We start from the raw sequence: 17,061 nt of genomic DNA, 5'->3' as shown, positions 1-17,061 counted from the left end.
GTAGAACTCATCTAAAACATGATTCATAATGGCCCCAGGGTCACCCGCTCTCAGGTCACTGCTTGAGTCCTGAAGGGTCTCCTCATTCTCTTTGTCTGTAATATGTGGTAAGGTTTTACCACCAGATTATTACCAGGTCAGAAAATAAGACTTCAGGATTCCAAAAATGAAATAATGTAAGTACTCATTAAGTGTTTCTTCCAGGCCTATGCTGGAATTGTTTTTTTTTTTTTTTTTTCATACAAGCACTGCAGCAGACACCAGGTTTTATAATTAACTTCCACTTTGATTAAAGAGCAATATGCTCATGGCATTGTATTTCCAAACTATGAATTATTAATTTTCCAGTCTATGGTTCTTATTTATTTATCCATTTGGCAACTATTTTTGTGCATCTGCTACACTTAAGGCATAAGTGTCAAAAACGATTTACTTATTTATCAATTAGTTTTGCTTTCCCCCAATCTCACATGCCTGTCAATACAGTAAGGTTCGGGTGTTTCTTTTTCTTTGCTAGGCTCTGAAACTTAAAAAAAAATTTAAATTAAGAATAAAATGTAAAATAACATTTCTATCAAATTAGGAAATGTTTGTTCTTGTGCAGAGCAGGAATTGGGACTTCAAAAAAAAAAAAAAAGAGGAAGGCCATCAATTGTTATCTCGGAAGAGATAAGAACATTAGTCACGGACGGACTTTCCCACAGACACCGTCCACCAGCACTCCTTTCCTTCTTTGTTTTTGTTACTTACATGGGGGTTGAGCTTGAATTATCCAGCTGCAGTTCTGATTGTCTGGATACTTGGCAGGGAACAATGGAGAGGATATTGTATCAAAGGAGTCGGTGAGGATGTAGCCTCCACAGACTGAGGACACACAAACACACACACAGTCATGTCCTCTGGATGTCCACTGGCTATGCACAACAATTATTTGATGAATGAAAACATAATTGATTTTTCCTCATTTCCGAAATTCAGGCCAAGGAAGTAATCTGCCAAGGAAGCTGCACACAAGCCATGAGAAAATGGCTTTTCACTGTACATTTATAACTGTTTCCTTCAATTACAGGAAGTGGGGAGCCACACAGAACAGCAGATTAAATGGCTATGAATTGAATGAATCACTCAAACAAAACTCTGGCATTGATTCACTTACTCTGCCTACTCATAATTATAGGTATAGAAATAATCTTTTTATGGACACCTTTTTTTCTAGGAAAATCAATATGCAATTGAACAAGACTTCACAAGAATGGCTGTGGATTATCAGAGAAGTGCAAAACTCTATGGGAATGAGGAGAGGGAGAGGCTGCTGCCAGTGAGAGTGTGAGAGGAGTGTCACGGGGGAGATAGTGGCCGGAGGGGAATTGGGGGTGAGAAAGGGTAGTTCTGGGGGAGGGCAGCCTGAGCAGAAACGCAGAGGACAGTAAGGATGGCATCTACACAGACTTGGCTGAAGTGTGGGGCCCTGGGGGGAGTTGGAAGTGGCACTGAATGAAAGATCAGAGCAGGTTCCTGGGCTCTTGGGTACCGTCTGAGGGAGCTCGGGCTCCATTCCCTAGGGCCGAGGCAGTGCAGCTGGACAGATATTGTCACTTTCAAGAGCATGATCAGAACGAGGTTTTGCGAGTTCATTTTGAAGGAAGATGGAGAAAGGATGGTGAGATTGAGGAGGCTGTTCTAATAGTCCAAGAGAAGATCCACTGGGGACTTTTTTTTTCACTCCCAAGCAAAGCAAAGTGATTAATTAAATGGGGAAAAATGTATTTAGAAATTGTTCTTTCTTTGGAAACACAGAGAATGGTTGATTTATTCAGTCTGTCTTGCTCCAAAGTGTACAGTGTGTCTTTGGGAGACCTCGATCCAGAAACTCTCCCTAGCCAGGGCTCTCTACTTTAGAATGCAAGCAAGCGCACTGAAACAGACAAGTGGCCAAGCAGACTAAACTTATTTGAAATGACAAAGGTCATCTGAATAAAATCAGAGGCCTACAGAAGCCAACTCACACCCCTTCTTGTTCTGGGTTCCCTCTCTGAGGGTAGGGTAAAGGATTGATCTCTAAGAATTACCAGATCAAAGGCAATGAATAAAAAGGTCAGAAGAACTGGAAAGTGGTGATTTAAGAACAAAAACAATGGAAAACAACACTGGCAGGTGGACAGTGGCAAGATTCAAGGGTTAAAATCTGACTCTACATTACAAGAAAGTTTCTAGTTTACTAGGGGCCCGGTGTATTCAATTCATGCACGGAGGTGGGGCAGGAGGGGTGGGGGGGAAGAATGTGTCCGGCACCCTGTCACAATCCAGGACCGCTGGCTCCTAACCACTCGCCTGCCTGCCTGATTGCCCCCTAACTGCTCCCCTGCCAGCCTGATCGCTCCCAACTGCCCTCCCCTGCCGCAACCTGCCTCCTTCGCCAGGACCCACCTCCTCTGCGTGAGGCAACGGAGACATCGGGACCAGCCTCCTCTGTGCTGCACAGAGCTGCGGAACCCCCAGGCCTCACCATGCAGAGCAGCCACCAGGCCCTGCCTCTGCTGTGCGTGTGGCCATCTTGTGACAATGTCATACACAAGGGCAGGAGGACCACCTAGGCTTTTATTAGTACAGATAATTTATAGTGGTTTACCTCCTTTGGACATACAACCTTGGATAAATGTTACATAATTTATCTATGGACAAAAGAATTTGGAGAGGCACTTAGAAATCATATCTCTAGTATTAAAACTGCTTGTGCGTATTATTCTGAGAACTTGTCAGAGAGTTCCAGAGATCCAAAGGAAGATGGCACCAAGCTAGACAATGGTAAATTGAAAGGATCAATAAATGGAATAATTGCAAATCATGGTTCCTTGGTTCTATTTAAGTTGTTGCATATGAAGTAGAAAGCCAGGACCAATTTCTAAGGATTGGTCTCATTTTATTGTAGCACCGAGAGGCACTTAAGGAGAGATGGCCGGTGCCTCGGAGAGACCCACCCTGTACCTACCTTGCCTGAAATGAGCTTGGAAGCCCCTGCTCTGTCTAGAAGGGCCAGACTGAAATCTCACAAAGAGGCTATTTCCTGAAGAGGTGATGGGGTTAGTCAGCTGCTGTCTTCCACAAGCACGGGCAAGGTGGGTAGTTGCAGAGCTTAAACCATCGTATGCCTACAAAGAAAGACAATGGGAAAATAATGGTTCAGAACTTCATACTTTCATCTAAAAGGCCTATGTTCCGTGGACTATCTGCACATTGGTGAGATGGTGGAAAACAAAACATTTGCCAGATCGAATGCGTTACTCTGTTGTCGTGTGACACAGTTTCATGGGAATGTCTGAGTCTTCGGCCATTTCTAGGGACATGCTAGTAATTTCAGAAGGAGAGTCTCTGCCAGAAGCACTATTAGATCCCCAGATGTCTTCATAAACACCATCGCTCTCACAGCCTTCCTTCCTCCTCTAGCTCCAAGGCAGTCACACCTTAGGCCATACCCACAACATGTACTGAAAATGTTTGATGCAAGAATGAATTCAGGAGCAATCGATGAAAAACAATGAGTCACCATTACTTTTCAGAAACCCAACATTTGCTAGCACTTTTTGTTCTTTAGATGGTCATGGTTAAGAAGGAAGGGAAATGACAGAGTTCATCCAAATGATATAGTGATGTGAGTTTAATTTAGAAAATTGTCTCAAAAATTAAGAAAATATATTGGGTTCTGTGTCCACTCAGTACTATGCTGGAACTAGGTGACCTCCCATACTTACCAATGGAATAGAGTTTTCATTACATGCACTCAAAATTGATGTATTGGTTGGTGAAATTGAAGTTGGCTCATTTCCTTGGAACTCTGTGTGAAATTTTTAATGCTCTTATGTGTAAACCAGTGGTAAATGAGTTATTTTTCTTTGAGTGACAATAATAATAGCAACTATTCATTAAGTGCTTACTATGTGCCAGGAACTGGACTCAGCCCTTCACGTACATTTATCCCATTTTTTCCTCCCAAGAATCCCTCCATCTGATGCACAAAGAGCCCAAATAATGTGGCCAAGTCACATGTTCCTGTGAGGGAGCAGGTCATGTGGAAACAGACAGCTAGATTCTAGAGCACAGAACTGAAACTCTCATTTTATCAAATGCAAGATACCAACTGAGTGGAATAGATGCATCAACTGGCCAACTATCAGAGTGGGATTAAAATATGAAATTAAAGTTCTGTTGTTTCACTCAAAAAATGTCATTTATATATAATAAGAAAATCTTAGGGAAAATTTTAAAGTTCATGGACAAGGAAGGGATACATCAATGACTAAATATCAAGTCATGATTAAAATCAATGTTCTTTTTAGAGCATGAATATAATTGGGAGGCTATTCTCAGTTGAATTTATACAAGTATGTGAATCAAACATTTATAGAGTTTGTAACTTTCTCACAAAAGGGGCTAAAGATTTTATAATAATGAATTTTAAATAAATGCGATTCTGACGCAGCAATTATTTTCTTTTTTAAAAATTAATGGTCAAATTTTAAATCTATATATCCCACAAATAAACATTAAAACTGATTTTTATTCATTTAAAGGTAGATTAAACTCTAGATTACATTTTCTTTTCTTTTTTAAAATATATTTTTATTGATATCAGAGAGAAGGGAAAGGGAGAGAGAGATAGATACATCAATGATGAGAGTGAATCATTGATCAGCTGCCTCTTGTATGCCCCCTACTGGGGGTTGAGCCCTCAACCCAGGAATGTGCCCTGACCTGAAACCATGACCACCTGGTTCATAGGTCGATGCTCAACCACTGAGCCACACCAGCCGAGCTTACATTTTATTAACCAATTCAAAATATACTTTCTAATCTAGTCTGATTGCTTTTTTATTTTATTTTATTTTTTTAACATTTTGGACACCTTAAAAAATAGTCAAAGTAACGTATAAACCATATTACAGAACCTCTTAGGACATTTACACTTAACCCTACTTTCCAATATTATCATCATTGGTTTAATTAAAGACTTTATTATTTCTATACTTGGTTTTCTATTTTCCTAAGGTGATAACTATAACGACCTAGGGTTTCAGTAATGTTATATTAATACTTGCTCTAGAGACTACCTTCTGTCCAGGGTTACAGGGTCTGGGAAAGAATGCCAACTGATTCTTGGTCAAGACTACTTGCTTCTCTAAGGTGATTTGTTTGTTTGTTCATTTAGAGCAACATTTCTTAAATTCTAGTGGAACACTAGGGTTCTATGAAGTTTATAGACATCCCCAAGTAACAACAACACATCATTCAGGGTATTTTTACAAATCCACGAACTTACAAAAGCAAGATACTTCTAGACTCCTTTATTCCTCCCTAAAGTCAGAGCTCTAGTGAGTGAATGGATATTGTTCCTAAACTCTCTTTTTTTCTCTGAATGATTGCAATCCTCTTAAGGAAAAAAAAAAGAGTACTGTAGAAAGTCAAAGCTGGAAACTTCAGAAAGTCACATGAAGGAGGCAGTGCCTACAATCCTTTGAGAGGGCACATCTTCCAGGGGGTCTCCACGTTTTCCAGCCCCCCACCCCAACCTCAGAGACCTTGGATTTGCAGGACCTCTGCTGAAATTCATATGGCTGAAGCATTGCTTCACAAGGAATGGATCCAAAGTTGAAGGATCCCAAATTTCCCCAAATCAAAGGTATATACCAATGGCACCCTAAACATGATTCGCACTGTAGAACTTTCACATTCTAACTTAGTCCTCAATACCATGTGATTTTTAAAAAATGATTAAAGTGAGACTTAACACGTATGCTAGCTATTAAGTACTGTCTTATCCAATGGGAACTAGTGACAATGGAAGCTCGTGACAATGGGAGCTCATGACAATGGAAGCCGGTGCAATGGAGGCTAGTGACAATGGGAGCTAGTGACAATGGGAGCTGGTGCAATGGAGGCTAGTGACAATGGGAGCTAGTGACAATGGGAGCTGGTGCAATGGAGGCTAGTGACAATGGGAGCTAGTGACAATGGAGGCTAGTGACAATGGGAGCTAGTGACAATGGGAGCTTGTGACAATGGAAGCTGGTGCAATGGAGGCTAGTGACAATGGAGGCTAGTGACAATGGAGGCTAGTGACAATGGGAGCTTATGACAATGGGAGCTGGTGCAATGGAGGCTAGTGACAATGGGAGCTAGTGACAATGGAAGCCGGTGCAATGGAGGCTAGTGACAATGGGAGCTTATGACAATGGGAGCTTGTAACAATGGGAGCTTGTGACAATGGGAGCTCGTGACAATGGAAGCTGGTGAAATGGAGGCTAGTGACAATGGAGGCTAGTGACAATGGAGGCTAGTGATCCAAGAGTCAGGAACTAATTCTTTCTCCAATTTCTACATTATATCATGTTACTACCCTTTAAAATGCTTTTTAGGCCCTAGCTGGTTTGGCTCAGTGGATAGAGCATTGGCCTGTGGACTGAAGGTCCCAAGTTCGATTCCGATCAAGAGCATGTACCTCTGTTGCAGGCTCCTCCCCAGCCTGGGCCCTGGTTGGGCGTGTGCAGGAGGCAACCAATTGATGCATTTCTCTCACATCAATATTTCTCTCTGTCTTTCCGTCTCTTTTCCACTCTCTAAAATTCAATGGAAAAATATCCTTGGGTGAGGATTTAAAATAATAATAATAAAATGCTTTTTAGAATTATTAAGTTATATGTACCTAATTGTTATTATATAAAAGTATAATACCTCAGGTTATCAAGGCGACAGTTGATTTTTTTAAGTAGTTTAGAATAGCAATTCTTTTATTTAAGAGTGTTGTTACACTTGTAATATCAAATCAGCTTAACTTTTAATTTTAAAATTGTAAGGAAAAATGCAAGGAAGAAAATATAGGAAACTTGTTCCTATTTATTTAAAATTCTAAGGTCATGAAAATTATCAATATGCATTTTTCCTTACTTCCAATTACTGCCCCAGAAAAAGCTAGCAAATTATACTGCTATTAGCTACACGTGTAGTCATATAACTTATAGATGTAGAATTCTTGTTGAAGTCTACTGCTGAGAGTTTTCTAGACCTGGGAATTGATTTTTCTGATCTGATGTTAGTAAAATAAAATTTTAAAGTTGAATCCACCAAAGAAAAAGTAGCCAGTATTCCTGGGAGTTAACACTACAGGGGCTCTGAAAACAGGCAGATCTAGTCAAGTGGTAATCTAATTTTAACAGAAAAGTTGGTCTCTTTAGAAAGTATCCAGAGTTTTGTAAAATTTCCAGATACCAGAATACATATTCATAATATCAAACCTTAATTTTATTGTAGAAATAGGAGACTTTTTAAAGGAAAAGAATGTGCACGTCACAGGCTACAAATGTTTGGTGTTCGAATAAATAAATGCATACAGGAGTCTACGGCCCCCCAAAATAGGATAAGATTGAGAAAAACCCAGAGTTAAGAAAAAACTGTCCCCTCTCTTGGATTAGAGTGTGTACTGCATAGCAGACACGGCTGTGGGTAAAGGAGGCTATTCACAGTGGGTTAGAGGTCAGTTGGGGCTGCTTTCTGGGCAGGCTTTCTACATTCTGGTCCCAAAGGGCAATGGAGGAAGGTCCAATCCCAGGGCACAGGCCACACACACTGCTCCCAGATGCCTTCTCGCTGACTGTACCAGCCTTTCTCTGGCTGTGAGAGGACATGGAAAGCGGAAGGTGGGCGGAGGACATCAGACCAATCCCCAAGGCCGAGTAGGCAGTACTGTCAGGAACCATCCATACCCTAAGCCAGCGATTTTCAACTGGTGTGCCACAAGAAATTTTAAAACATGCAATACTTGACTATTTAGTCACAGGCACTGACCTTTTCCCTTAGATTGTCAAATAAGAAATGACAATAGACAACAGAGCAATAGTTGTCTGGTGTGAATGAATAAAAATTATACTTTTTTCTGTCAGATCAGCAAAAAATATATTTTTTGATGTGCCATAGAATTTTAGTAATTAAGTTTATGTGTCCAGTGAGATGAAAAAGGTTGAAAATCTCTGCCCTACATTCTATCGAGAGTTAAAACCAACCTAATCATTTATGAATTTTAACACTGATGCTTTAAAATCTTAAGGAGATCTGGGTAAACACCAGCCCCTTTTCCAAGTTCACACATGTCATCTCCAGCATAAAGTGATGTGGGGAGGAAAACTGAGGCAGAGACTAGCATCCCTTTCTGATGATATTTATAGGGCCTATGGTCAGAGTCCTAAGGACTGGTAAGTTGAGAAAATAAAGGAGCTAAGCAAAAGGAACCCTTTCCGTTGCCATACACTTAATACTCAGAGAAATACGCATTATTTTACAGGATGCATTATTTAGAAGCCGGTGCCAGAATTTCTCTTAGAGAGAAAAACTCTTTATATAGCAAAACACCTTCACAGGCTCTCAGAGAATGGCTGTGAGATATGTTGTGTGCTTTTTTAAATATTATTTTAGACACGTTTCTCACCTCTCTAACCTCCAGCTTCCAAATCTGTAAAATGAAATGGACATGAGCACACAGCTCATATTGTTCATCAGAATGAATTGAGTTAAAAGATATAAAGTACTTAGGATAGTTCCTGGTACGTTTTAAGTACTTAATATCGGCCTCTGCTACTAAAGTGAGATGGGGGAGAGCTACATTGCTATTTAAGAAATGAATAAGGCGAGGAGAACCAAGATGGCGGCATAGGTTAACGCCGGAGTTTGCTGCTTTGAACAACTACTTCAAAAGTGAAACTAAAAGACAGAACGGACATCACCAAGAACCACAGGAACGCTGGCTGAGTGGAAGTCCCACAACTAGGAGGAAAGAGAAACGCATACGGACACTCAGAGGAGGCGCAGTGCTGAAGTCAAATTCTGAGGTGCGGAGTGCGCGGAGCGGGCTGGCGGCGGAGGGCGCGGTTGGCGTTTTCAATCGGGAGGGAGTCGCAGACTCTGAGCTCCAGATCCGGGCGAGTCTTTAGCGACCCAGACTCAAACGGGAGAAGCGGGACTGTCTGGCTTCGGTCAGAGCGAGTGCAGCTTTCTCTCCGAGCTTTGCAGCGGGTGCTGGGACTCAGAGAGGCGGAGCCCCTGGGGACAGGACTGAGAGCCGCCATAACTGCTCTCTCCGGCCCACCCTGTTGATCCTGTGCGACCCGCCCCGCCCAAGCCCTGCACACAGGCATTTGCCGGACAGCCTCAGGCAAAGGCTAGATTAGCACCTCCCTAGAGGACAGAAGTTCTCTCACTGCTGACACAGCTGATTCTTATAGCCACTTGGCCTGGAGGTCAAACCCTCCCTGGTATTAGCTACAACAAGGTTTAACTATAAGACTTCGCACAAAGACCACTAGGGGGTGCACCAAGGAAGCATAACAAAATGCGGAGACAAAGAAACAGGACAAAACTGTCAATGGAGGATATTGAGTTCAGAACCACACTTTTAAGGTCTCTCAAGAACTGTCTAGAAGCTGCCGATAAATGTAGTGAGATCCTCAAGAAATCTAATGAGACCCTCGATGTTGTGATAAAGAACCAACTAGAAATTAAGCATACACTGACTGAAATAAAGAATATTATACAGACTCCCGACAGCAGACCAGAGGAGCGCAAGAATCAAGTCAATGATTTGAAATGCGAGGAAGCAAAAAACACCCAACCGGAAAAGCAAAATGAAAAAAGAATCCAAAAATGCGAGGATAGTGTAAGGAGCCTCTGGGACAGCTTCAAGCGTACCAACATCAGAATTATAGGGGTGCCAGAAGATGAGAGAGAGCAAGATATTGGAAACCTATTTGAAGAAATAATGACAGAAAACTTCCCCCACCTGGTGAAAGAAATGGACTTACAGGTCCAAGAAGCGCGGAGAACCCCAAACAAAAGGAATCCAAAGAGGACCACACCAAGACACATCATAATTAAAATGCCAAGAGCAAAAGATAAAGAGAGACTCTTAAAAACAGCAAGAGAAAGAAACTCAGTTACCTACAAGGGAATACCCATACGACTGTCAGCTGATTTCTCAACAGAAACTTTGCAGGCCAGAAGGGAATGGCAAGAAATATTCAAAGTGATGAATAGCAAGAACCTACAACCAAGATTACTTTATCCAGCAAAGCTATCATTCAGAATTGAAGGTCAGATAAAGAGCTTCACAGATAAGGAAAAGCTAAAGGAGTTCATCACCACCAAACCAGGATTATATGAAATGCTGAAAGGTACCCTTTAAGAAGAGGAAGAGGAAGAAAAAGGTAAAGATACAAATTATGAACAACAAATATGCATCTATCAACAAGTGAATCTAAGAATCAAGTGAATAAATAATCTGATGAACAGAATGAACTGGTGATTACAATAGAATCAGGGACATAGAAAGGGAATGGACTGACTATGCTTGGGGGGGGAAAGGGGTGTGGGAGATGCGGGAAGAGACTGGACAAAAATCATGCACCTATGGATGAGGACAGTGGGTGGGGAGTGAGGGCGGAGAGTGGGGTGGGAACCGGGAGGAGGGGAGTTATGGGGGGGAAAAAAGAGGAACAAATGTGATAATCTGAACAATAAAGATTTAATTAAAATTAAAAAAAAAAAAAAAAAAAAAAAAAAAAAAAAAAAAAAAAAAGAAATGAATAAGGCTTCGTGGGAGGAAACTGGAGCTCTATGGAGGCAAAAACAAAAAGTCCGAAGGACGGAGGTTTGTCCAGCCATGCTGCTGCAGCAGGAGCCTGAGTAGGAGCCATAATCCACGGAAATTACTCAGTTGGGACTATGGGGGTTGCAACTTCTGATGACCTGGCTCCACCCATCCGTGCTCTTGTGCAATCTCCTCCCCTGGCATGGGGAGAGGTCCTAGTGACTTGTCTCTAATAAGTAGATTACAAGCAAAAGTAATAGGATGCCACTTCCATGATTAGGTGATGGAAGATGGACACTTCCATCTTGCCAGCATTCTCCCTCCTGTTGTCACTCTCTTTTCCATTCTATATTGCTTACTCTGATGAAGCTAGCTCTGTGTTATGACACACCCTGTAGAGAGGCCCACATGGCATTCCAGTCACTGGCTTTTTATATATCTATAATAATAAAAGCATAATATGCTAATTAGACCAGAAAACTGAACGACCTTCCAGACATCATTCCAGATGTCCTTCTGGATGAAACCACAGAGGTGGGTGCTGAGGCAGAGGCCATTAGGGGTAACCAGGCAGGCAGGCAAGTGGCTAGAGTGATCAGGCAGGCAGGAAGGCCAGCATTTAGGAGTCAGCAGTCCCTAATTGCAAGAAGGATGTCCGACTGCCGGTTTAGGCCCAATCCCGTGGTGGGATCGGGCCTAAACTGTCAGTCAGACATCCCTCGAGGGGTCCTGGATTGTGCGAGGGTACAGGCCAGGCTGAGGGACCACCCCACCTCCGTGCATGAATCTTATGCACTGAGCCTCTAGTAGATAATAATAAAAGTATACTATGCTAATTAGACCAAACGTCCTTCCAGATGTCCTTCCCAGTGACCTTCCAGGTGAAGTTGGGGCTGCAAGGGAAGCCTGGGTCCTGGGTGCTTGCTGGCGGCCAGAGGGAAGCCCTGGTCCCAGGTGCCTGTGGTGGCCAAAAGAAAACCTGAGTCCTGGATGCTGCTGATGGCTGGAAGGAAGCCCGGGTCCTGGGTGCCAGAGGGAAGCCAGTACCAGCAGCCGAGGCAAGGAAGGCCTACTGTTGCACGAATTTCGTGCATCAGGTCTCTAGTAAAGGATAAGCAAGATATGGAAGCAACCTAGGTGTCCATTGATAGATGGTTAAAGAAGATATATATATTGAACAATAAAAAGAATAAAATCTTACCATTTGTGACAACCTGGATGGCCCTAGCAGATATTGTGCTAAGTGAAATAAGTCAGACAGAAAAAGACAAATACTGTATTATTTCACTTAAATATAGAATCTGAAAAACACACAAACAAACAAAAACAAAACAGAAACAGAGAACAAACTGATGGTTGACAGAGGAAAGGAGAGTGGAGGAGTGGGTGAAAAAAATGGAAGGAGAAATAAGAGGTACAACCTTCAGTTATGAAATAAATAAGTCTTGAGGATGTAATGCATAGCACAGGGAACATGGTCAATAATATCATAACAACTTTGTATGGTGATAGATAGTTACCAGACTTATTGTGATAATCATATTATAAGGTATAAGATGTAAGAATAACTATGCTTTATACCTGAAACTCATATAATGTTGTATGTAAACTATAGTTTAATAAAAAAAATAGCCATGAGAATCATAAACCCAAATTCTCTTAAGTGGTTTCCTCTAGGACTGGGGGCAGGAAAAGGTATCAGTGTGGGCTACAGATGGGACATCACTGTCTTTTTAGCAATTTGTTTCTTTTGGAGAAAAAAAGGATTTAAAACAAATATGGAAAAATATTAATATTTGGCAAGTCTGGACAGTGGGATGTTTTTGTTCATTATATACTTTACATGCATTATGTAGACTGTACTTTACCATATACCTAAACTATTTCATAATTTCATATTATTAATTCTAAAGAAAATAGAATGGGGGGGGGTGGCACGCAGAAAGAGATTAACCAAAGAACTTATGGGCATATATGCATAACTCATGTACATGGACAATAGTGCAGTGAAGGTCTGGGGCAGGCAGTGGGAGTAGGGTGGAGGACGTCAATGGGGGGAAAAGGGAGCATCTGTAATAGTTTCAACAATAAAGGTAAATTTTTAAAAAAGAAAAGAGAATTTATATAAAAGAAATAATAGGAAATGTAGACTAAGATTCACATATAAATACACTCTTCATAGTATTTTTATAATAATAAGAAAAGCCCAATGTTATCTAAGTGGAAAATAGTAAGCTAATGGCTAACTGAATCTGGTATGTCCATATGATTGATTATATAGTCAAAGATAATATTTTTAAGAATAAATGTATTAAGTAATGCTAAGTGATAAAGGCAGGATACAAAATGATGTGCAGTATTTCCTCAACTATCTATGTTTATATGTGTATAAGTCTGCATGTGTGTGTTTGTATGTATATGTTTGTGTAGGAATTAAGCCAAACTTTTAATAGTTTGTCTCGGTGTTGAAATATATGGATGGCACCAATTTCTTATTTCTTCTTTTCTGTATCGTAAAAATGTGATATGAGGAGCATGTACACTTTTAAAATGACACACATATTTGAAATGCTTAAGTGTTTAGTGTTTAGCCAGCCATACATGTAAATGATCACATACAGAGACATAACGAAATGCTATTCACATAACAGTACTGCAGTATCTGAGCCAGATGGGTATTAATGGCACTTAATCTGCCTTTTGTTGCCTGTCAGGAATGTATCAAGTCAAATGGATATGCTTCTGTTTTAAGATCTCCAAGGTATTTGTTAGTTGACCAATATCTACAATGGAAATAGACCCCTCTCTAAGCTCCAGGCTCATATATCCAATGGCATTCCAGACCTCATGGCTTGTATGGTCCCATAAGCTTTGAAAGTAAACATCGCAAACTGAGGTCATCTCCCTCTCCTCCTAATTCCTCCTTTCCTTTTCTTTTTTGCCTCAGAAAATGCCATTTTAGATCTCTCCCACCACCGCCCCCTGCCCCCCATCCAGTGGATCCTGTGTTCTGTGCATTCTCTCTGTGGTATATCTCTTGGATGCCTTCCCACCACCTCCCATGCAGGGCCTCCTCTTGGTGTCCTGGTGTGGGACCTCATCACATCTGGTCTCAATCACCACAGCAGCCAGAAATTCTCCCTGCTTCATGTGCCCCCTTCAATTCAAACCATAGCCACTGTGCAGTGTGTTCTTTGGAAAAATGTAAAATGCAATACAAAAGGAAAGCTGAGCATCCCAATACTTTAAAAATTGTACTAAATAAAGACAAGCAATCACTGGTCTCTGCTTGAAAACTAAAGAACAAGGACTGATAGGGATGCAGTGCATATAGCACTTCAGCCCACAGCCCCTCCTCTAGGATCAAAACCCAGGCTATCAGAGTGACTTGTGATCACCTTACTGAAACAGTCATTACTTACTGTCCAAAGCACATGACTGAGGGGGGGAAATGAACATAGCTCCATCAGTAATGTTTGTATTTTCACTTCTAGGAACTGGAATATATTCACTCAGCTTATTGGAGAGTAAATGGGGGGAAGGGGTATATATCTACTGAATCGCCTATCTTCTTGTTTTATTAACTTTCATCTTGCTCATGCAGAAAATAAGCCAACTAAATGTGTGGGCTAAAATTATTAAAATCTGGAGTAAGCAAAAACTATTTTAATTCACAAGCAAAACACATAGCATATTTTACAATTCCCAAGGTATGACAATGCTTCAACATTGAGATTTTCATGCAAATAAACTCTAAATATACATATGAATATGCTTCTATTTTCATTTTCTACACTATTACTTTTTTCTTCTTAACTCATTTGTGGATATTCTAGAAGGTATCAAAATAACACACTTATGAAATGATGAAATTCACTGAAATGATTTTGAAGTATATGTGCATAAAATTATCTATAATAATAAAAGTGTAATATGCTAATTGTACTGGACAGCTGAATGACCTTCCAGATGTCATTCCAGATATCCTTCCAGATGAAGTTGCAGCTGCGGGGCTGAGCAGAGGTGGTTAGGGGTGATCAGGCAGGCAGACAAGTAGTTAGGGATAATCAGGCAGGCTGGTAGAGTGGTTAAGGGCGATGAGGCAGGTAGGTGAGTGGTTAGGGGCAAAAGGCAGGCATGCAGAGTGGTTAGGGGTGATCAGGAAGGCAGGCGAGTGGTTAGGGGCGATGAGGCATGCAGGCAGAGTGGTTAGGGATGACCAGAAAGGCAAGCAAGTAGTTAGGGGTGATCAGGCAGGCAGGCAGAGGCAGTTAGGGGTGATCAGGCAGGCAGGCAGAGGCAGTTAGGGGTGATCAGGCAGGCAGGCAGTTAAGGGCAATGAGGCAGGCAGGAGAGTGGTTAGGGATGACCAGGAAGGCAAGCGAGTAGTTAGGGGTGATCAGGCAGGCAGGCAGAGGCAGTTAGGCGCAATCAGGCAGGCGGGCAGGCAGTTAAGGGCAATGAGGCAGGCAGAAGAGTGGTTAGGGATGACCAGGAAGGCAGGCAGGCAAGCAAGCAGTTAGGAGCCAGCGGTCCCCGATTGCGAGAGGGATGTCCTCCAACTGCCGGTTTAAGCCCGATCCCTGAGGACATCCCTTGAGGGCTCCCGGATTGCGAGAGGGTGCAGGCTGGACTGAGGGGACCCTCCCCCCCAATGCACGAATTCCATGCACTGGGCCTCTAGCATATATATATATATATATATATAAATACTTTAAGATTAAACAAAATTAAGCTATTTAAAAACTAATGGTGATAATTAGCAATGAACTGAGGATTATGAACCCAGTTCTGTAGTTCTGTGTGCCTTAAGTTTCACAAATTTTAAAAGATAAATTAAGACCTTTAAAGTAGTATGAGTGGTAATAGAAGTAGTAGTAGCAGTAACAGAAATATTAGGAGTAGCAGCCAGCACTTATCTGTACCAGACACTGTGATAAATGCTTTAAATACATTTCAAAAATTCAATCCTGCCCTAGCTGGTTTGGCTCAGTGGATAGAGTGTCAGCCTGTGGACTGAAAGGTCCCAGGTTCGATTCCAGTCAAGGGCACATGCCCGGGTTGCAGGCTTGATCCCCAGTGTGGGGGGGGGGGCATGCAGGAGGCAGCCAATCAATGATTCTCTTTCATCATTGATGTTTCTATCTCTCTCTCCCTCTTTCTTCCCCTCTGAAATCAATAAAAATATATTTTTTAAATTCAATCCTTCTTATAATTTTATTTTTTCAGTTGGTAAGACTGAGGCTCAGGAAACATGTAATTAACTTGCTCACAGTCACACACTGAGGAGTGTAGAAACAGTATCCCTCTGATCCCATCCTTCTGACATCTGATCAGTTATCATTAAACCAACTGGAAAGACAAAATCAAGTATCATCCATTGAGGATAGAATACTGAGGCTATGAATCTACGAAGCTAAATGAGATGTCCATGGCTTCCTAGAAAGATAATTATGGGCGCTCTAGAAGTAGAATGGAAGTCTCCTCTCACTTATCCAGGCCTGCAATAAAGCATCCTTAGTGGCATTTGAGACATTCTTCTTTGGGGCCCCTGTGGACTTCAGAGTGCTTGGCACCTGCCATGCATTCCCTCCCACTGAACATGCATGGGATTCCCAGCATGGCTATTTAGCAGACTATGTAGCAAAGTGTGCAGTGCCTGGACCAATAATAAACGGAAACTTATATCCCTGATTCCTACACTCAGTGCTATTCTTGAATTCAGATATACATCCACACCTGTCCTTTTCTAATTACAGTCTAACTTTCTGGTGCAGCATGGCCTCTTTCCTCACTTTGCCACTGCTGTGACTTGGCTTTCACTCTGATATTTACTCTTTACTTCAAGTCGAACTCCTTGCAACACATGTCTACCGCTTTAGATTGCCTTAAAACTTACCAGGGTAAAAAATGTGCTGAAGAATAAAATAGTTAGGCTACAGAAGAGATCATGCCCATGAGGGTGCAAAGTCCTTTTTGAGGGTGAGAATCCATGAAATATTTTCACACATTACATTTGGTAGTATAGGGGCTGATGGAATGGAATTTCTATTTTTGGAATGAGAACTCTCTATGATAGAGGAAATATCAAGTGATAGGGAAGGGAATCCCTCAGGAAATTATCCAAGCTGTTAGAGTCATAAACGCGAGGACAGAGAGGAAAATATTACTCATTCTAGCAGCTTTTCTTTTGGGGTGGGGAGTAGGAAGCATCAGTTTCCTGTCAGTGGTACTTTCCAGCTACCCTGCCCTGAAATTAGTACCAAGTGAAATGTGTAGTCACTCACCTCATGGACATTGTCACTCGCGGTCCTTTGTTCTACATTATCACACTCAGTCTTCAAATTTTACAGGAGACTACAAGTCTAAGAATTTGCAACTGTTCTAAGCAGTGACTCCAATGTTCATACAAAAAAAATCCAAGAAATTTATTT

General features: G+C 41.5%; 1 protein-coding gene across 1 annotated transcript in view; it reads right to left on the bottom strand.

Annotated features, from left to right (window-relative positions):
* The window catches only part of CUBN (cubilin), a 285,455-nt gene that overhangs the window by 123,279 nt on the left and 145,115 nt on the right, over positions 1 to 17,061 (bottom strand). Inside the window, exons 32-33 of the mRNA XM_036346196.1 lie at positions 2,990 to 3,149; positions 751 to 864 (exon numbers count right to left, since the gene is read on the bottom strand). Coding sequence (XP_036202089.1) covers positions 751 to 864; positions 2,990 to 3,149 — 274 coding nt within the window. The remainder of the gene's footprint in view (positions 1 to 750; positions 865 to 2,989; positions 3,150 to 17,061) is intronic.

Source organism: Myotis myotis, unplaced genomic scaffold (genome assembly GCF_014108235.1).
Source record: "Myotis myotis isolate mMyoMyo1 unplaced genomic scaffold, mMyoMyo1.p scaffold_m19_p_1, whole genome shotgun sequence".
In the NCBI taxonomy this organism is placed as follows: domain Eukaryota; kingdom Metazoa; phylum Chordata; class Mammalia; order Chiroptera; family Vespertilionidae; genus Myotis; species Myotis myotis.
This window is presented reverse-complemented; position numbering and strand designations above follow the sequence as displayed.